Source organism: Myxine glutinosa, chromosome 3 (genome assembly GCF_964187855.1).
Source record: "Myxine glutinosa chromosome 3, kmMyxGlut1.1, whole genome shotgun sequence".
NCBI lineage: Eukaryota > Metazoa > Chordata > Myxini > Myxiniformes > Myxinidae > Myxine > Myxine glutinosa.
Genome location: NC_136263.1, coordinates 147,707,115 through 147,729,446, shown reverse-complemented (window position 1 = coordinate 147,729,446; position 22,332 = coordinate 147,707,115). Strand labels below are relative to the sequence as shown.

The window sequence follows — 22,332 nt, the reverse complement described above, 5'->3', positions numbered from 1 at the left end:
ACCCATTTCATACTGACCCTCTGGCTCATCTGCAAATACTGATCTGTGAGATTGGATTGTGCAAAAGCCACAGGTGAGAGAGATTCTCTGGAAATCACCGTTTGAACAGGTGGAGAGATCCTTCCTGGAGGTACGAGTGAAGCTTTAGAGGAACAAACTACAACACATCCAACGCTACTTTGATAAAAGGCAGAATGGGAAATGGAGCCTGCAAGAATACACAAGGACAACCAGAGATTCCACAAAAAGGTACTTGTACACATCATATGTACGACCGTTATGGTGCCGAAGCTATAAGGCAGGTCGAGAATTGGTATTTGTGGACAAAGGGACATGATGAGGAGTTTCCAAGAGAGGGTACATTTGAGCGAAGTCGATTGGAAAGATTGGAACAAAGATTGAAAGCCAGGAAGAGACAGAATCTAACGGTAGACTGGCTTGCATTCCATCTTTGGGATGGTGAATCCAGACAACGGGAACAGCAAGAATGGATAACGGATCTAGAACTTAAAATAAAAAGGATACAGGATACAGTGGAGGAGACAAATGCACAACTGCCCTCGAAATTAGGAATGAAAGTGACAGTTGTCCCATCTGATTTCCAGTTGTCTCCCCAAAAAGGACGGTACAGAGAATTTTGTCGTGTTTCAGGAGATAACGAGAGATTGCAGTGGCAACTCAGGGATGTAGAGATGCAGCCCAGCAATACAAGTGCACAGGTGCACAGACCAGGCAACGACAGAAACCGGTGTTTCAAGTGTGGACGGATGGGACATTGGAAAAGAGGATGTCCGTATACCAAAAGGAAGACAAGTTCATAGGGTAAACTAAGATCAAGGGTACCAGTGCTGACCGATACCTCAGACAATGATTAGGCCTTCATTGCGACAAATCCCAAATGACGATTGGCCTCAACAAATTAGATTACTGGACAAACATGAATAACTGTCGATGATTCTTGGGTCTGAAAAGTTTTCGGAGCAAGAATTATTCATTTTTCTTTTGCTTGTAAGCAAATTGATAATTAATTGATCAAATGCCGAAATTGCATCTTTTATGTTGGGCACAAAATTTTAAATTTACAAAGTTTGGAACAATTGCTTTGCAATTTTTTTGGCAAACCAAGTGACAAGAGTCACATCATGATCAGGTGGGAATTTCGGACTATTGTTCCACACGATTGATAGGTCAGTGGTCGACTGACATACAAATGGGTGGGTAGTCAAATTTGGATAAATTATTGTGGGAACTGAAAGGGTAATGTCAATGTGACGTCATAGGGGTTTTCTAAGAATAAACTTTTTGGTCCATTTGTGTATTAGCGCTTATAAAATTGAAGGACAAATTTTGAGAAATTGAAACAAAGTTGACACCCATCCGGATCTGTAAATAAGGGTTCCAACGCAAACAAATACGCATAATGCATGTGTGTGTGGGTATTTTGTGTGTCAATGTTAGTGTTTTTGTGTGTAAATCTTACAAGATTGTTGACACCGACAGTGTGCCTTGTCTGGAAAATAGATAGTTCCATGAGGATGGGATCGCATATCGAGAGAATTCGTTAAAAAAAAAAAAAAAAAAAAAATAGAAATATAATTTGATTATGAAAATTATCACTTTTGTCAAGGGAGATGGAGAATAAAGATTTGATTTGCTGAGTTATGAGCAGCTATTCATTAATAGTAAAAATTGGGAGTAACCTTGGGATTCCATTGTGATCGAATTTATATGAGAATCAAAGCTATTTATGGATATGAGCTTCATAAAAATGTGGGAGTACAAAATTAGCCAAATTTTGGAGAGGTCTTACATTGACGTCCCAGAGTACTCTGCTCATGGATTTTTATATATATAAACTTGAATTTTATCAGCATGTAAATTGTGCTGTATGTATGGATGTGTTTTAGGCATAGATGATATGGGAAAATAGTAAAGAAAATTTTGCTGGTTTGAACTATTGTGAGTTTTCAGTTCTGGAGTTCAAACAAAGTCACTGGTTAACAGATGAGAAAGGATAGTAAATAAATTATTCGATGCTGGGTAAATTAAGTACGATATTACTAAGACTTATGAGAGCTATTGTTCTTCCTTACAGCAGTGGAAAATTATGGAAAAAAAAAAAGAAAAAAAAAATTAGATCCAACATAATGAATCTATAAAAGAATGTGATAGGGATAATATCCTCAATTTGTACTAATTATTTGATTGTGGGTAAAGGAATTAATTTATCATAGTGGATTGTTAACAGCAGCCGGAAAATGTCCTGAGAGTGTGCATCCATGTAATCAGAAATCCCAGATTTGTTTTTACAAACAACATTTTGGTAGAGGTCTTGTGTGGACGAGCACTTCCTTGGTAGATAAAAAACGGTACTGCTTGCTGGCAGCCACTTTTGCGGCTAGTTAGGCCAAACAAATTGAGAGGAAATTGTAGTTAAATACGTAAGTTACACATGGCTATTTGTAAAAAAGGAAATTTGTTGAGATGGGAAACATTTTTCGAAGGTTTATTAAAGTGTTATAATATGACATGTGGCAAGGCAAACTATTGGATGGGAAAATTATATCTGGTTATAGAATAAATTTATTGACCCCTTGAAGTTAATTCTTCGAATCATTGTTTCACTGGCATTTTTTGTTCAAATTGGAAATAGTTTGGTAGAGCTTTGGTTAAAACCTTTGGTTGCAGTATCTTGGAACGAATTGATAAACCATAGGAGATTGATAAGAATAGAAACAAATATGGACCCAAAATAGAAAGTTGGATTCATGCCTCTCATTGCAAGCAAGCACATGGGGCTAAGGTGGACGATCCCACAGAAAATGAGGCTGCACCTAGCAGCCCAGCAGAACATTCAGTGGCAGATAAATGATAGTCGTGATTTACAGTCATTTGAATTACATTTTAACACCCCTTGCATTGATAAACATTACATTTTCAACATGTGATATTCCTACTTGGGATAGTGACATTTATTTGCCTACATGACATACAATTACCTGCTGATATTAATACAACATGAGTGAAAAATGTATCACAACTACACTCATGATCAGGGGATTTAGTTCGACCCCGGGAGATAGGGGGATCAGGGTAAGACAAATAATCTGATTTATGTTACATATTAAGGGATTTTCTTTATTTACCTTTTAGGAAGCTTGTTAGTTTGGTATACAATGTTGAATGTCATTGACATATAATTATGTTATAGGTATGAACATATACAAGGGGTAGCTCACATGTTTTACAGATGGCTACAGGTGGGACAAGAGGGAGCAAGATACCACGATTATATAAAAGGGGGTGCCTTTGCATGGTTGGGAAACACATTTGGAGGGGTGGTAGCTAAGATACTCCAATATTTGTTTGTTGGTTTAGTAGTTATATTGGCAATTGTTTTAGTGGTGGCTTGCTTGAAAGCCTTAGTGACGGTGTGTCTGAATAAGGTAACCAACAACACGATGATAACGCATGAAGTGACAAATGAGGAAAGAAATGTGGAACCAGAAAAGGAGGACTTTTATGGCGACATAAATACTGAGATTAAAAGATTAAATCAAGTGATGTTGCAAATGAATACAGTAGAATTAAGATAATGGCATAACGACAATGTTATGAGTTGTGTCAATTACAATATCAGTGAACTCATATCACCACGAGTGACACACTGTTAGGAAAAAAAAAAAAAAAAAAAGAGGGAAAAGAAAAAGTGGAGAGGAATTATGGTAATAATACTGTTACAGACGCGGCTTTTAGATGTTATATTGACCGAGCGGTGGTGTATTTAACCGCGTCCGAACAGTTACTCCCCGATTAAAACCCGATTCCACCCGACGTTGACCAGATCGCCCCACAGATATTCAATCGGGAAATCTCTAAAGCGACCGAAAGAGAATGAAAAAGAAGAAGAAGAAGAATGCGGAGGAAGAACAGATTTTATTATACACACACAAGCAATGGATGGAAGAAGCATTAACACAGCGAATCGTTAACTTACACTACTCATTTTTACTTAGCCCCAAGACAACGAGTAGGACAGGACGTTCACACTTACACAGGGGATATTGCAGGCAGGTAGGGCTTGAGATGGATTGCTTGAGAGGGAGGCAAGGTCGGGAGGCCGCAGTTCACAATTCCTCGCGGTTTTGGCGGGAAACCCTCCGTCGTGTATCCACTGCGGTAGACGTCACGCGCTGGTTCGGCACACCTGCTCCTCTTCTTGGGGTGGGGCCGTCTCCCTCCTTTCAGCACGTCTCTCCAAAGCTGGTTTCCTTGCCGAGTACCTCTCCTCTTTGGCTTGGAGCGTTTCGCATCTCACCTCTTGGTGCAGCCTCTTTGCTCATCTCCCAAGGCCTCTCCAAGTCATCTCTTAAAGCAGTCCCTTACAGTCGCTTTTATCACCTCGGGCGAAATCAAGCCGCCGGCTCCGAGGGCACGCCTACCGGGTCGCTCACCACGGTGTTGATTGGCTGTTAGGGCTGGTTCACTCCTTCCCTCTTATGACGAGGTGGAGACACGCCTTTCTTCCCCAACCCTACCTCGTGGCCAATGGTGGTTTGAAGAAAACCGCCCAAAATGCGGAAGGCAATTGGAAGGGAGGTTTTGGGGAAATTGGAAGGGCCTACTCTTATTTTGTTTGATACAATGCAAAGTCAATCTAGTGGGAAAACACATATTTAGCCTACATGGAATAAGAAAATACACTATTTAAAAGATATATCGTGACCTGCGTGTAAGTTTCATGGAATTAACTAGGACGCCGACTGCGACCATTATTTACATTAACAGGGTGTACCGTACCTTTTGTAACGTTCACATTGTAACATTTTCACATTCGTTACACTTCCTCCAAAATTGTTACACTTCTCAAAAACCGTTACACTTCTCAGATTCGTTACACACTTCTCAAAATCGTTACACTGCACCCTCCTTTCTTCAGGTCCGTGCTCGGGCCTATTAAACTTTAACTTAGTGTGACACGTAGGTGTAATTCCCTCTACAATTAACCTGACCCTGAGTGTGACAATTTTAAAACACAAATAAGTATGTCCCCCTATTGCATTGCACCCTGTCTAACAGACTCAAGCCCACAGCTAACCGAATTACGGAATTATTCTCAAACTATACATTTACGGTGGGGAGCATTATTTACAATGACGTGATTTCTTATTTACAACGCAACCCAGGACCTGTGTTTTTCTTTTTTTTTCTTTTTAGGGAACAAGAGAAAGAAATTCCTGTTGGGAGGGAGGAGACAGCACGCATTGCATCGATGCACCAGTACCAATACCACCAAAGCACCCAAAAGCACCAAAGCACCACAAAGCACCCAAAAGCACCATCCGGTGCGCAGTCACCATGGTTCATAATAAACACAACAAAACAACTGGTGGTGGTCTTCTCTTTCTCTGCTGGGCCGATGTTCTTCCCGACGTCTTCTGGCTTCATGCGGCCTAGTTGGAAATAATAAAAAGCACAACTTGTGTCCATTTTTATTTAGGGCCTCAGGGGCCAACTAAGGGTGGTCCACCTGTTTGGCATAGGTGCCACCTTACCGAGGTCCGCAAGCAAGATTCCCTGGCCACTATGGCCGGTCTCCAACAGAGGTGCCCTGCCCCAGAACCTGGGGTCCATCAAGTGGTACTTGGCCGCAGAACAGCGGTCCATAAAGTGGTACATCAACGCAATGCATGCTGGTTCTGGGAATCTCGGGCGCACAATGGCCACCTCACGCACGCTCCCAACGGCACCCAATGGCACACAGGTCATGTGGGAGACAAAAGAAAGACAATTGAGCGAGGGGTAAGGTCACAAGGGTACACGTCAATAAGGCAATGCAAGGTGAAATGCGTACGGAGGGCGAAGTGAGAAAGCTCGTCCCTACCGTACGTCACCCCCTGTCACCTACCCTACCCTTACCCCATATGTACAAAAATCTACCCATTTACAAATTCGTCACTACTGTCACGTCTTCCCCATATTTCCCCTATACCAAATTCGTCTCCACAATCCCTTTACTTCAAAATTTGCCATCACCAATTCATCATCAATCCTCATAAGGAGGGAGAGATGGAATTACGCACAATGTCACACCCACGTCATGATGCGTCTCACAATCCAAACATTTGCATCATAAAAAATAATCAAAACATGGCATGGTGTGGAGTACCTGTCACCTCAGGTGAGTGGATGCAGATGGTGCGAGGAGATCCTTCATCCTACTATTTTCTAAATGACTTTAACACACTTTACACTACCCGGGGTCTTTCCCTGCCAATCCATTGGCCAACTTACACTATGGGTTCTAATAACCAATTCCCATTGTCCAAACTGTGGTGCTTCTCAATTTGGGGTCTCACTCCCCCGATTCATCTCCCGGTGCTCTCGCACAATTTCTGGGCTGCGACGTCTGGCTCTCCCAACAGGTCTACCCACCTGCACACCTCCACCACTGTAGTTGCCACCCGAGCTTACCTAGCTCCTCACCCTAACCTAACTAACTGGGGACAGCCCCTCTACTGGCTCTGTCACCCCATGGTGCCCTCTGGCACTGGGCTACCCGGGTCCGTCCTCCGGATCCTCGGGCCCCATCCACAACAACTACTACCGGCTCCCAGAGCCCACCTGCGGCCTCACCTGGCCGACATCCTCACAGTGGTGGAGTGCCCAAACCAACTACACACACTAACAGGCTACACGCCCAGCCATTTCAACAACACTAATGCACCCATCCACATACCATTCTGCCACCCACACCACAGATGCCAATATCCAACCACAATTTACCTGTACCCTCTACCTAACACTTACACTACCCGCCCCGGGTATCCGTGATGGGGGTCCACTCTTCCCCCATTCACACCTTCGCACCATCCACTCCACTCCACAATTTCCACCATTCTCACTCCACGACCATCCATTCCAATACTCCAGATATTCCACACTACCATTTATTCCACACAGCCACATACACCTGTTGTTGCACACCTGTGCCCTCACACCTGGTGCCACCTGCACCCTCCTTTCTTCCTGGACCATTTGGTCAACACAACATGCAATCACCACTACTCCCTCATACACGGCTCCACACACCTGTTCAGTTGCACACCTGTGCAATCACACCTGTTCCATTCTCACCTGTTCAATCCTCACACACACGGCATCATCTCAGCTAACTACTCCCCTCTGAAACTTGCGCTTCCCAGTCGTCCCTTTAAACTATTGCGCTCCCTCGTCATTATCATCCACACTAAACTACCTGCGTCCCCACTACAGGTATCCTTGTCACTAACTAACCTTAACGTCACCTAATGTCATCTTCGCTAGATCCCTATCAATATAACCAAGCCCTCCCTGGCTCGGTTGTCATAGCCACCCCATAAGCTATAGCGCATTTGCCCCACGTCTGTGAGGGATGGTGGATTTGCCATCCCACCACATCGGGGGTCTCTCACTATCAACTTTGTTCGTCCAGATTCCAACTAATTCAAAAATTTTCCATTTACTGCCAATTCTACTCACTTTTCTAAATTTCGTTTTAAATCACTATCACTATCACCATCACCCGTATACTTATTACATCCTCTCGGTGCGCCAATTCACGTCTACAGCCCGGCTTCGTACAGCCGAGCAATGAACGCGGATTCTTTTGTGCCGGCGGCTGGATGCGTCCCGCATTCGGGGCAGGGGCGGGGGCGGGGGCTTACCCGGGCCGAGATCCCACGCACCACCTCGGCGTGGAGCCATCCAATGTCCCGATCTCGACCTGCCGGCACCTCTCAACAAAACGTGGTCGCCATAACGACCCTTCCTATCCAGCTGCCCGCTCCGCCTAGTGGAGCCCGGCCGCGGCCGTTCCAAGCGAGGCACAGCGTGGATCGCGTACGGCGGTTCTTTCGAAACCGCCGTGGTTCGGATCCCCGCTGGTCCTCGCGGCACGCGAAGCTGCCCGACGCGCACCGAGGGCCTGATTCGGCTATAAGTCGTTCTAACCTCTAGCCTGGTTACCGTCGACGCTTCACCTGGATTCTTACAAGCATACGCTACCCCTTTCTTGCTCATACATGCAGCTGTTCCCATTCTCCTCGTACCTTTCCTTACACACCTCGGTACACTCATTCCGCTCGCCGACTTGGTCACACACCTGACCACCGAACACTTTGGCACACATTCGTTGGTCGCACACCTCACCAACACACCTCTTCGCGCCCCCTCCTCGGTCACTTCCTCTGTGACAATCACAGGTGTGCTCTCATTCGCACACCCAACCACGTGCCTCACTACCAACTCAAATGTGCCTTCCCACACACGCTCTACCATTCCAGGTGTGCATCCTTCCATTCCAGGTGTACATCCTCGCTCACCTGTCACAACCAACTCACGCTCCTTGTCACTCTCACTACTCTCACCACTACTCTTGACAACGCACTCTTTCCTCATGCACCTGTCCGTTACACACCTTTCTCGCGCACACTCTCCCGTTACACCTTCTGTAACACTCACCACAGACGTACACTTTCTCGTTACATCCTCTGTAACACTCACCACAGGTGTACACTCTCTCGTTACTTCCTCCGTAACACTTACCACACCGCGCTTCCATGTACCCCCTCGCACACGCGCTTCGACCAACTCACTCTTGACAGCACACTCACTCCTTGGCGTGCACTTTTTCCTCACACACCCCATGGTCTGACATTCTCGCACACCTCTTTTTTCACACACCTGACCTGTCACACACTTCACCAACGGCCTTTCACGAACACCCGGATCCAAAGCAACCCCCAAGCCGACTGAAGCTTTCCTCACATCATATACATTGCCACTCACCTCCGTACTTCGTCGTCGCACCTCCTCTGCCACCTGCAAACTTTTTATTTGGTTAGTGAGCACCTCATCATGATTTGAACACAGACCTTGTACATATTCCATTACTTCCTCCTGGATTTCTCTCTTAGTTTCTGTCCGTCCCTTCTTAATTTCACTCACCTCTTCTTCCACTTCCTCTAGTTTTTGTTTAACCTCTTTTATTTCTCGGTGCGTCTCCTCAAGTTCGTCCTCTAGGGCTACCGTGACCGTCTCTATGTGCATCCTCACCTGCCGGTCCTTTGTCTCCATTATCTCTGTCACCTCGTCCACCCTCATTGTCAGTTCCTCACGTACCATCTGACATTGCCTCTGTGTCGCTATCAAGTCATTTTTCATTTCTTTTTGTGTCGCCTTTAACCCTCCGAGTACTGCAGTGTTCCTTTGAACCTGCTCCACTAACTTCGTTTGTCCCTCTGTCAGCTGTTCTACTCCCTTCGTCAGATCTTCTATTCCCCCTTGTAACTTAGCCGTATTATTTCTCACCTCTTTCTCCATACGCTTCTCACCTCGCTTTACCTCCTCGCGCAGCCCCGAAACCTCCTCACTTACCCCTCGTCGTATTTCCTCCATCTCTTTTGTAGATGCCACCCTCATCTGTCCCAATTCATCCCTCTGAGCATCCAGTTTGGTTTCTACCCCGATTTTCACCTCCTCTATTTGCTCTCCCATTTGTTTGATTTCCCTGGCAGATTGTTCCCCTATTTCCCGCAATTTGTCCTCCATCCTATTTTCTAACCCCATTAACCCATTTTTCACCCCCTCTAACTGATTCTCCTGGGCAGCCATTCTGTTTTCCACCCCCGTTAACCCATTCTTTACCTCTTTTATCCCGTTGTCTAACCCCTCAAAATTATTGTCGAACTTCCCAAATTTCTTGTCTAACTCCTCACCGGTACCCCTCGCTTCGTCCCTCATTACCCCCATTTGGTTTCCCATTACCCCCATTTGGTTTCCCATTACCCCCATTTTGTTTCCCATTACCCCCATTTGGTTTCCCATTCGCTCACTATCAGCCCTCATTTGCTCACTATCAGGCCTCATTTGCTCACTCTGAGCCCTCATTTCCTCCCTCATTTTCTCGCTATTCTGGGCCATAAGGGCCTTCATTTGTATGAAAAAAAGGTCCAAATCTACCAGCGGCACTACTACGGTCGCGGGTGTGGACGCCGTGGCCATGTGCGAGGCGCCATTTTGTGCGTCTGATACCCCCTCAACCGCCTCATCATTGCTCTCCTCCTCCCTTTCTTTCCCTAAGTCCTGGGTTACCCCTAACCCGTCTATTTCCCCCACCGACATCCGATCGCCTTGATTGTCCATGGCGTGATCTCAAAATTCGGGTTTTATATTTTCGTAAAACAAAATCAAATTTCGCCGTTATAATTTCGAGCGCGTGAAATGCGCTCCGGATTGAATTCTACTTCCCAACACCAATTGTTACCCTAATGGTACAATTGGTGTTCCAAAATTTGGGCCTAACAAATTTAGTCCCAGGTCCGAATCCAACTCCTCGACACCAATTGTTACAGACGCGGCTTTTAGATGTTATATTGACCGAGCGGTGGTGTATTTAACCGCGTCCGAACAGTTACTCCCCGATTAAAACCCGATTTCACCCGACGTTGACCAGATCGCCCCACAGATATTCAATCGGGAAATCTCTAAAGCGACCGAAAGAGAATGAAAAAGAAGAAGAAGAAGAATACGGAGGAAGAACAGATTTTATTATACACACACAAGCAATGGATGGAAGAAGCAGTAACACAGCGAATCGTTAACTTACACTACTCATTTTTACTTAGCCCCAAGACAACGAGTAGGACAGGACGTTCACACTTACACAGGGGATATTGCAGGCAGGTAGGGCTTGAGATGGATTGCTTGAGAGGGAGGCAAGGTCGGGAGGCCGCAGTTCACAATTCCTCGCGGTTTTAGCGGGAAACCCTCCATCGTGTATCCACTGCGGTAGACGTCACGCGCTGGTTCGGCACACCTGCTCCTCTTCTTGGGGTGGGGCCATCTCCCTCCTTTCAGCGCGTCTCTCCAAAGCTGGTTTCCTTGCCGAGTACCTCTCCTCTTTGGCTTGGAGCGTTTCGCATCTCACCTCTTGGTGCAGCCTCTTTGCTCATCTCCCAAGGCCTCTCCAAGTCATCTCTTAAAGCAGTCCCTTACAGTCGCTTTTATCACCTCGGGCGAAATCAAGCCGCCGGCTCCGAGGGCACGCCTACCGGGTCGCTCACCGCGGTGTTGACTGGCTGTTAGGGCTGGTTCACTCCTTCCCTCTTATGACGAGGTGGAGACACGCCTTTCTTCCCCAACCCTACCTCGTGGCCAATGGTGGTTTGAAGAAAACCGCCCAAAATGCGGAAGGCAATTGGAAGGGAGGTTTTGGGGAAATTGGAAGGGCCTACTCTTATTTTGTTTGATACAATGCAAAGTCAATCTAGTGGGAAAACACATATTTAGCCTACATGGAATAAGGAAATACACTATTTAAAAGATATATCGTGACCTGCGTGTAAGTTTCATGGAATTAACTAGGACGCCGACTGCGACCATTATTTACATTAACAGGGTGTTACCGTACCTTTTGTAACGTTCACATTGTAACGTTTTCACATTCGTTACACTTCCTCCAAAATTGTTACACTTCTCAAAAACCGTTACACTTCTCAGATTCGTTACACACTTCTCAAAATCGTTACAATACATTATGCTTAATTTGTTGGTTTGGGAAAATTGTTGTTGGGAATTAGATATTCCCGTTTGTGATTGTAATCATATACAATTTATTTTCTTAGAGTAGTGCTAAAATACCTGCATGAGTTAATTTTTGAACTATATTAACCTGAAAGCAATTGTGGATGCTATTCTTAGTTTAGTAGTGAAATACATACCTGATTGAATATTATTTGTGTGACGCATATAAATGAATATAACTTTTTTGTGTTAAGGAAAAACAACAAATTGTTGAATGTGAAACTGTCGGAAGATATACATGATTATGCTGATTTCATGGTAAGATGTACCCTATCTGATTCAGTGTGTGTGGAAAGCAGATTCAGATGTGACTGAGCATAAGGATAAGACGAGATCACATTTGAAGGGGGTGCTAACGGAATTGGGAAGAAGTTCGAGAAAGAAAATTTGTGGCTAAAAAAAAATGAAGTTAAACGTGGCATACACCCTCTTTCTCAAAGAATGATGAAGACATTCTCCCGTGTAACTTGGAGATGGATGCTTACCTTCACCAAGGAAATTTATGTGACCATTTGCCTGGATCACACTGCAACAGATGAAAGAAAGGCGATCACTTACTCTTGTTCGAAGGCTTGGAACATTCATCACATCAGAAGTTGCAGGACAACGACACCTTACCTGCAACCGCTGTGAAATGCGGGGACATATGTTATTACTTCACCAACTTCCGGGGAGCCAGCATGGAGCTGCAAACCAATGGCTGTGCCTTTTCACAACAGCTGTGCACGATTCTGCGGGCCACTCCTGGTATGGACCATGGATGACCTGAACACCATGGTCCCAACATCATTGTGGATGCATCCGGCATCCCTGTTCCACATCTTGCTGGCCAATCAACGTCACACCAATACTTGCTGCCCACTCACAATGAGGGAGGAGGCAAGTCGACTACAACTGGGTGAAGGCCTTGTTCAGGAATTACTATGGTTTACAGCAAAAAGTGGCAAGAATGCTACAAGGAGAGCAGGGTCAGTCTATGACTCCGCAATGTTACCACAACAGCGAAATCCTACACGAAGTAGTGCAGGAGCTATGAAGACATTAGGAGAAAATGTTTCATACCTGGATTCAAACACAAGTGATCAGCCCTTCCTTTCAAACAAAGTCAACATTTGTGTGGAGGCAAACGTTTTTGCCAGATGGTGCAGATGCTTTAAAAAACTTGAAAATGAAGTGAAATTGTTGTATCTTGATGATGGTGAAGTGTTGTTTTGAAAATATATTTGTGATGCAAATGCAATAGATTGAACAATATGGAAGGAGTCAATGACCAACGAAATGTTTTGTGATTCTTGCAGGATGACGGTGTATGCCTAAGGGAATTTGATTACCAAAGTTATGGTTTGAATACTTGTATTGATATTTACTTGTAGATATTGATTATTTACTTATACTTGTAATGATGTTTACTTGCAGTGATTGATTATTTACTTATACTTGTAATGATGTTTACTTGCAGTGATTGATTGTTTACTTATATTGATGTTTAGATTAATGGTTAATATAAACAAAAACAAAAAAGATGAGGGAATTGTGGAAATGTAACTCATTGATTGGGAATGGTAACTCATTGATTAGGGCTGGTAACGAAGCAGATAGACGATTTCGTAAATGAAAGTCAGGAATGTGCACGAACATGGTAATCTCTTGTCCACCTGGTCACAGCCCCAGGCTGGAGCACCCCCCTATTGTTTGGTAAATGGAACTCGCAGCAGGAGGGGAGCGAGCTGGTGCCAGTGAGGCGACTGAGTAAGCAGCGGAGAAGGGATTACGATTTCAGCGGACAGAGGATTAAATGAAGTGTGCCGATATAAACAGAAGGGACTTTGAGCCAAAGGAGCACTTGCCACGAGAAGCCCTGCCCGACGGAATGAACGCGTACCACGGGTTCGGCGCTGCAGCCACGAAAGAGGGACTATGCGGATAGAGTTAACCTGGTCAATTGAGTTAAACGGTATTATTTGGTAATGGAATGAAGTGAATAACCAGTTAATAAAGTTGTGACCTTTTGTAAAACCTGTTTCCGATCATTGGCGTCTTGAGTCTCACCCACCACTTCCACGACACCCCCCAAAACTATTTGCACTAACATAGTCCAGGACCCCACAGGCCATTTTAGCATTTGAGCCACCTTCTTAAAATGTAAAAAAAAAAAAAAAAAAAAAAAAAAAAAAAACTTGGCCACCTCCTTTTCATTGAAGGGTGGAACCAGCCTCACATGCCTAGCAACATCCCAAGAGTTCTGACTAGTTGTCGAACTAGCCAGCATGGATACTACTTCTCACCGTTCCCCCAGTAATTCCAGCTCCTTGAGCTTAAGTTCCTTCTGATACTCCATGTCCCGTTCCTTTAACTCCCTTTCTCCTCTTTTCCTCTGCTCTTTCCTCTGCTCTTCTTTCTTATTCAGCTCTCCTTTCCTCTGCTCTTTCCTCGGCTCTTCTCTCCTCGAGTTCTCGTTCCTGTTCTTTTCTTCCCTTTTCAGCTCTCCTTTCCTCTGCTCTTTCCTCGGCTCTTCTCTCCTCGAGTTCTCGTTCTCGTTCTCCTCTTTCCTTTTCCGCTTTCCATTCCAACTCTTTTAACCTTTCCTGGCTCTGCAGTTGCATCTCCATTTTCCGGAGCTCCACATTTCCTTTTTCCTCGGGTAACCAATCCAAGGCTGCCTCTTTCCATGTTCCTTGTCCCACCAGAGGTTCTACCACCAATGTCTGCATCTCTGCTTTCTTCATATTAACTCGGACCTCCAAGTTAAAATATTTGGCCAATATCACAAGTTCCGGTCTTTTTAACGCTTGGAACTGTGCCTCATTAGGGGACGCCGCAAACTTTTCTGCGTCAAACACCATGGTGACTATCAGTTAACACCTGTTAACCTTACCACAAAAAATTTCAAATTTTTTTTTTTTAATTTGGGAATGTTAGAAAAATTCCAAAATTTGGGAATGTTAGGGAATTTTATCCCAGACGAGGATGTTAGGGAATTCTATCCAAGACGAGGATGTTAGGGAATTCGATCCCGGACGAGGCCCCCAATTTCTGTTACGTGCTCCTCCCCAAACCCCGGTCACGGTGTACCTCTGAGCCCCGAGAGGAGTCACGGCAGAAAGATGTGTTATTCTGCATGTCAAAGATCAATGGTGAAACCACACCAATTGTTACCAACAAAGTATTGTATTAAGATCACACAAGAATAACAGTACAAAAAACAATAGTAATCAATATTGCACAACAAATATATCATTCCTATGATGGTACCATCAGTTTCGTACAATATAACTCGCTGTGCTCCAAGTGAGCGTAAAGAACATCCCCAATGTCTCTATCCCGGCTTCAAGCCAAAGTTGGTCCACGCAAAGTTGATCGTCAGAACGACGTCGAATCGAGACCAGAATCCCGTTCGGTTGACAGTGACAGTCACACTGCCAAAGATGCGTAAAGGTGCCCTCAAGGCGACTGTGAAATCACTCCTTTGGATATGGACGTTCAACGGCTCCCTTTATGGCGACCGCAAATTTCCACTCAAAATCCACTTTAAACACACACACCAGCTTAACTTCTGGATGCGGTGAAAATGGTTGAAGCGAGGCAAAGAGCCCAGAGTGATGCGAAATCAGGCGCGAGACAAAAACGGCCAACAGGCCTCTTCGAGGTGCAACTGCCCTCAAACAACGATTCTCTTCGGAATCAACCGCAAAACCTGAGACGCAGGTTGATCTGTCACAGCGATAACAACTCTGTCACAGGAATCCCTTTCCCGGGAAACCCGAAGTTCGTTCACCAACATTTGCTCAAGACCTCGAAGCACCTCGGCTTCTTGTCCGACTTACTCGCTCCGCCTCTTCTTCCTCTTCTTCCTCTTCCTCTTCGTCCGGTTCCGGTTTCTTTTAAAACATTAACTTTTTTTACCTTTTGAAAATAGTAATCTCTATTTCACTTATACAACAATAGTAGCACATGCAACCAAAAATGTTTGCAGTGGATGAGAACCACAACAACGGAAGTGACGAATCCGTAACACTTTGGTAGACCATTTTAAGCAACACCATTACACAGCACTGCAGGGGGAATGTCTTCCTGTATCACGTTTTCGCAAATCATGTGATGCATTTTCAGCACATGGACACTGCAGTCCGAACTTACTCCAACCAATGAAATCCAGCATGAAATGCATTTGTCGATATGGTCTCTTCGTAAATAATGCCCACAACCTCAGTAATTATTCAAAAGAAACTTATTTGGGGACGGTCAATATTGATTTATACATAATTATATGATGCATTTGCGGAACATCCCACACCTGGGCCTGTGAGGCTTGTACAAAGCAATGCATTCCACAACATTCGCGTGGAAAGTGGGGAGGGGGAGGGAAGGAATAAACCACCCTAGTCACAAAAGTGAGAGAGAGGAAGGGGTATATCTTCCTGCCAACCCCCACCTAGATGCCCATGGTGTGGTCCATTATTGAGCAGCAAGTAGAGCTCTCACCAAGCATCTGAAGCATGCAAGCAAGAACTGCAACACAGTTGAGAACAGCTGGCTTGGCAAGACCTAGTCAGCTACCTGTTTGGTAATGGGACAGACCCCTGGATCAACTTTTTGCAAGAGACCTCATGTTTGTGGCTGGTGGTGTTGGGTGAGATTAGGGGTTAACATCATTGGTTCACGAGTTATCAAGTGACCACAATATACGTCGTGGGTGTGCGTCTGTCTGTCGGTCTGTCCGCAGCATAACTACCCGATCATATCTGGTCTTGATGAAACTTGGGTGGGAGGTTGATATCATGATCTAGTTGTGTCCTGCCTAGAGTGGGTATTGCGCCCATTGTGGGCGGAGCCACGCCAGAAAAAGACGTCTTTTTAGTGGATAATCGAGTTCAAGCTCCATCTTCCGAGGTGTTTGGTGGAATCTGAGCGGGGTTTCAGTATTTGGTTAGGCCAATGTCTAGCCCCACGGAGCTCGATTTTTCATTTTCGCCCCAAGGTCACGAAATTTAGAAAAGTCGATTTTTGATGGTTTTATTACATTGTTCGCTTCCTGATAGGGTGAAATGTCCTACATGATCTTATATTATCACATACATCATGAAATAGAAGGTTTCCAAAAAATTTCAGAATCTTCGACATTTGACCTTTGAAGGTCACAAAGGTGAAATTTTCAAAGTTGTCAGAATCGAACCGAATTTTCGGTATTGTGTAGCTAACTAACCTCATAACATTGCTCATTGAGCATCGTCATTGAATACCACTCGCTCGTGAACCGTCGTCTCCTGACTTGTTATAATCTCATACAACAATTTCAAACATAGTTATGGCAGCGGCCAGGTACATCACGTTTTTTAAATTAATAATAATTATTAACGTTAATATTTTGCAATACTGGATTATTACTGTCGCTGCACCTTAACTCTTGGTGAGGGAGAAATGCAATTGCTACAACCTCTGCCATATGACCAGTAGTCTGCTTGGCAACTTTAGTTGGTCGAGATTGCAAAATTAATGCCCGAGTAAATTGACGTCAGACTGTCGGACACCAGATTTCGTATTTTATTTCGATGGCAAATTGACAGGGACACACTGGGCATGTGTTTGGGCACTGGACAAACCCCAAGAGCCACACTGGGCTATTCGAGTTTTGCATGGGGTCCACAAACGACTAACCACGCCTGCCTGCATAGTGCTAAAATTATATTGTAATGGCCCGTGGTTCACTACGAAGGGGTTAGCCTCCGTTCTCTCCCGAACTTACCAGACCTGAGGCTGTCGCACACAAACAACTTCGTACTTCGACAGGTTGCGAACCAGCAACTATGAACACCAATTGGACCATCGAATGATAGCAGGGTCCAATCGTCTAACTCCACTTACATGTACCACGTGACGGTTTCAATCGGGGAATGTACCGTACCCTCCGGTGGTGTACCACTTTTTGTTCCTTGATGGAAATGTAGACGGCCGAGCAACTGTTGGTACCCGCTGGGCTAATGCTAATTTTTGTTACGGCCGATCATTACTCTGGGTGCGAGCAAAGGCGGACCAATGAAAGCAAAGACATTCACGGACAGAGGGTAAGGAAACGTTTCACGATTTGATTTATTTAGAAACATTTACAGTGAAACTTATCAATAGAAAAGAAAAAGGGAGAACAGGCAGAAACCCAGCTTGATCTACACATTATGACGATTACAACAAATAAACACAACAAGGGCACCCATCACACATTCACAGGGTAGGGGAGGGGAGGAGAACGAACGTTGGGATCCTGTTAGCAAAGCAGTCATGATCAGACCTGATGCTTTGCATCGCGATGACTTTTGCCTCGACCCCACCAATGAACACCTGGCCAGCAAACGGCAGTCTGCAACACGAGTAGGTAAAGGCGATTCCCAGCACGAACACGGGCCGGTAAAGGCCATTTCCAGCATGAACATGAGCAGACAAAAGCGATCTTCAGCACAAACACGAGCAGGCAAAGGTGATCCTCAGCACGAACACAAACAGGTACAGGCGATATTCAGTACGAACTTGGGCAGGTAAGCAGGCATGTGCAGAAATAGTCCAAGTCATGCACATGTGCATCAAGTGGGAGTCCGGCAGCCAACAGAGAACAGGAAGAGACCGGCCAAGAGTGAATCATGTGCAGAGGCCTGTGAAGGTCCAGTCGAGAGCGGATGCACACGTGCTGAATGAAACCGGCGAAGAGGGAAAGCAATCAGGGTTGCAAACTAAAGATTTGCCAAGGTGCGGCAGAAAGCCACATCAAATGGACCAAAAGGCACCCAATGTCTAGTCGTTCAGAATCGCATGACAGCACTTTTCATGAAAAACAACCCCACAATTTTGGGGTTTTATAAAAACAGAACAAGGTACGCATACATCAAGTCGTTTAAGATATGCATATGCTCCAACTTTGATCGTTTGTTTCGCTCGTTCTTTCGCCACCCAAAGTGTTTCGCTCGTTCTCCTTCCTGAGCCGCGAAAAGCATTGATCATTTAGATAATTTCTCCGAGTTACTAACAATTGATAGTTTGTGCACATGCCCCTTCTTCCCCTCTATTTTTGGCTGTGTGTGTGTGACGTTTTTGGTGGTTTAACTGGATCTCTGATGTGGAATTTGAGAATCCAAAATCATAGTCATGATCTGAGTTGATTGGGCTAATCAACAACAAATAATTCAGAAGAAATTCTGTTTTAAATGTGCATCATGTTGATGTGTAAATAGAGGTGGCATAGAGCAGACGAACAGATGAATGTGCTTCCACAACATTATTCCAATTACAAAACAACAAAAACTGACATTGTTCAAGCCTATATTAATTAATACTAACTAATTGACAACGATAATAGTTGCATAATTTGGTAACAATAATAACAAAGGAAATTTATATCCTCTTCCCCCTCCCCCAAGTCCCAAACCAGACTCATGAGTGGCCACGCCCTAACCGGGCCCAATCATCGTGACGTCATGCTCAGTGCGACTTCCAAAATATGCTCCGGTTGTTTTCAGAGTGACGAGTGTATGAGTGCACTGCAAAGCATCTTGAATTAGAAAAAGAGTTCCGCGCCTTGGAGACCAAAGTAGCCCAATTTTTGACGAAGCACGGCACTTTTTTCTGTGGCGCAGCAGAAATGTACAAAGGTGTGCAATTAGGTGGAGTGTTGGCAACCCTGAGATCAAGGCAATGCACAAGGCCTTCGTCCAACCCTCGCCTAGTGTGGGGGGTAGGGAGGGGGGGATGTTTTCCGGGCTCCCGATTGGTGGAGTTTGTCACTCCACCCCCAAAAGCTCCCCCGAAGTTTCTCAGGCAAAGATTGGTGGGATTGACAAGTTCCCTGGCCACCAAACCTTTTGAAGGGACTTTTATCTGGTGCATATTCCAATGGTCTTTGGTCTGTCTTCTGTCCTTCAGGACTTTTAATTAATAACTGTGGATGCAATCTTGGTGCATCGGCCTGGCTAATTACCCCTTATGAGTGAAGGACCTTTCTTTCCCTCCCCAACACAGACATACTAACCCGAAATAAGGGGAAGGGGCCAAGATAACGTTCAGCTATGAAATAACTATTCTAAGGGACCTGTACGGTGGTTGCCATTACTTCTCAGCAGTTTCCAGAAACCGCAATATTAACGAATGAAAAGGTAATATTTGCGTTAAATTTTAAACACTACAAATACGAGTAAGGGTGAAATATTTAACATACTACAGAATTATCAAAATGGAAACTTCAGTTGTGATAGAGAATGGAAGTTTCAAACGTGCCAATAGACAACAGGCTTGCACCATTGAACTCACGAAAACCACCATGAACCCCCTAATAGAGGGTTCAACCCTCCAACAATCACTCACAGCATGCGCGGTTCTTTGGGGAGCAGCGCTTCGACGGAATCCAGAGATTGGCAGAACCAGTGTCAAAGACCACCTTGAAGGTCTGTGGAGGTGATCCGATGCCAATGAGACCAAAATACTGAACCTGCAAAACAAATTGTGGTTCAACAAGTCCTCGGATCTTCCATGGTAGCGATGTTTATTTGGGAGATTGGGGAATGAATGAATGTATGAAAGAATGTACATCCAGGTAATTCATCAATTCTTCCATGGTGGTTCCCCGAGCGCTACCCTTGAGACGTGCCAGCAAACCATCGAAAGGTAGATTTCGATCACCTGCCCGTCTCCGTGCCGTGCGACTCCTGATCAAAGGTATCCTGCAAAAAACAAAACTACAATTAGACATCAAACTAAACTATCCACAATACACTCGATAATCCAATATGAAACCAACTTATACACGAGCACACGTCATGGACACTCACCGTAGTAAACCCTCACCACACATAAATACCGCTACCACAAAAACAACAACCACATTGCACTTCATGATTCCCCTGAACAAGTTCGAGCCCCAAAAATCCAACAAACAACTACAACCAAGGGGCGTGTCTCGACTTCATCATCGGTATGGTATTTATATGAGCCGTGACCCGAAATCATTAATTACACACGCACCTGATCATCGTCTCTGAAATAGCTTGTGTGGTTTTTCCTCAATCTAGCCATCACACCATGTGTGTTCATTGTCCTCAGGGCGTGGTTCATTTGCCCTCAGTGCGTTTCTGTCTCATTGTGCTCAAAGCGTGTCATTGCCCTCAGGGCGTATTTCATTGCCCCCAAGGCGTTCGTGTTTCATTCACTATGCTCAGGGTGCTCGTGTTTCATTTTGTCCAGGGCATTAGTGTTTCATTCATTACGGCCGTTCGTTCATGTTTCATTCATTCGTTCTTTTTTCGTTCATTCGTGTTTCATTCATAACGCTCAGGTCAGTCATCTGTCATTCATTGCGTTCAGGGTGTTCATGTTTCATTCATTATGCTGAAGGCTTTCTTGTTTCATTCATTGTGCTCAGGGCATTAGTGTTTCATTCATTACACTTAGGGTGTTCGTGTTTCATTTATTGCGCTCACGGCGTTTGTGTTTCATGAATTGTGCTCAGGGCGTTCGTGTTTTATTCATTGCGTCCACGGCCTTTGTGTTTCATTGCCCCCAGGGCGTTCGTGGGTCATTGCGCTCCGGGCCTTCGTGTTTTACAGCCATAACGAACCATGTTCGGTTCGTCATGTTTGCATCCACCAGTGCGCATACAGCTGTGATCCGAGCATGAAGATCCTGCAGATTTGCCACCTTGGTGTTGCAGACAACATCCTTGACAAACCCCACAAAACAAAATCAAGGTGGGTTATGGATGGTGAAAGTGGGTCCAGGCGGTTGGTTGGTTCATCTCGGCCAATCCACCGACCTGGAAATGTTTCCTTCCCGAAGGCTCGAACAACTAAGATTTATTTTCTCATTGGTCAAGGATCAATGAGGGGGAGTGCGGTCCTGTTGAAAAATGATATCGGGTTGCAGGTCTTCAATGTGTGGGAAGGCGAATCCATCCAACATGTTGATGGGAATTGTTGAGGTCACTGTTTCCTCCGCAATTATTTCGGCTCAATTTCATGATCTTTATCCTTTGGGAACAGTCAAGATCGTCCGGTCCATTTCCCAAGACTAAGGTCTCAGCGTTGAGATTTCTGTGTTGACGGGCGATTCAGACATGAGCTATCATCCTACTGAAATATGCAATTTGGTGTCTGTCTGACCGTGATACATTCACTCGCTACTTATTCAATCCCAACCAAACATGTCAGGGGACTAAAGGTCACACGATGGAGGGTGTAGCTATTTAACTTGCCCCCCCTCTCCAAAGGGGATTTGTGTCTTGGACAAACTCAGTGCTAAGGTGTATAGATAGGTTATAATGCCGTTTCATGGTGCAATAATTTCAACCACAACGATTCAGTCAATTCTGTCCAATGTAAATTACATTTTAAAGTCACTGCTAAAATCGAAGAAGTTTGGAAGAAAGTCGACGTCGTTGACGTTTCGATGCATTCGTGCGTCTTTTTTGTCTGGCATTATTTTGTTTTGTGTTAACTGTTATAAAAACGTTTACCCATGCTCTTTTCTTTCCTTCAAATAAAGACCAATGCATATACAGTAGTATGTGTGTAATGTTTTTGTTCAGGATGGGAGGGGGAGGGGAGGGATTTGTTTTTAAAATTCAACCCCGATAATGCAATTGTGCGTCTTTTATTGCATTAGGGTGTCTCTAACTTTGTTATAAAAACGTTTTTACCCTATTATCTTTCATATATGCTTTGAGTACAGGGTAAT

At 44.7% G+C, this 22,332-nt stretch overlaps 1 protein-coding gene across 1 annotated transcript in view; it reads right to left on the bottom strand.

The window, feature by feature from the left end:
- LOC137423131 (cathepsin D-like) overlaps positions 1–20,266 on the bottom strand; it is a 56,125-nt gene extending 35,859 nt beyond the window's left edge. Inside the window, 2 exon segments of the mRNA XM_078774666.1 lie at positions 19,969–20,092; positions 20,192–20,266. Coding sequence (XP_078630792.1) covers positions 19,969–20,092; positions 20,192–20,218 — 151 coding nt within the window. The 5' untranslated portion in view covers positions 20,219–20,266.
- Positions 20,267–22,332: the final 2,066 nt, after the last annotated feature.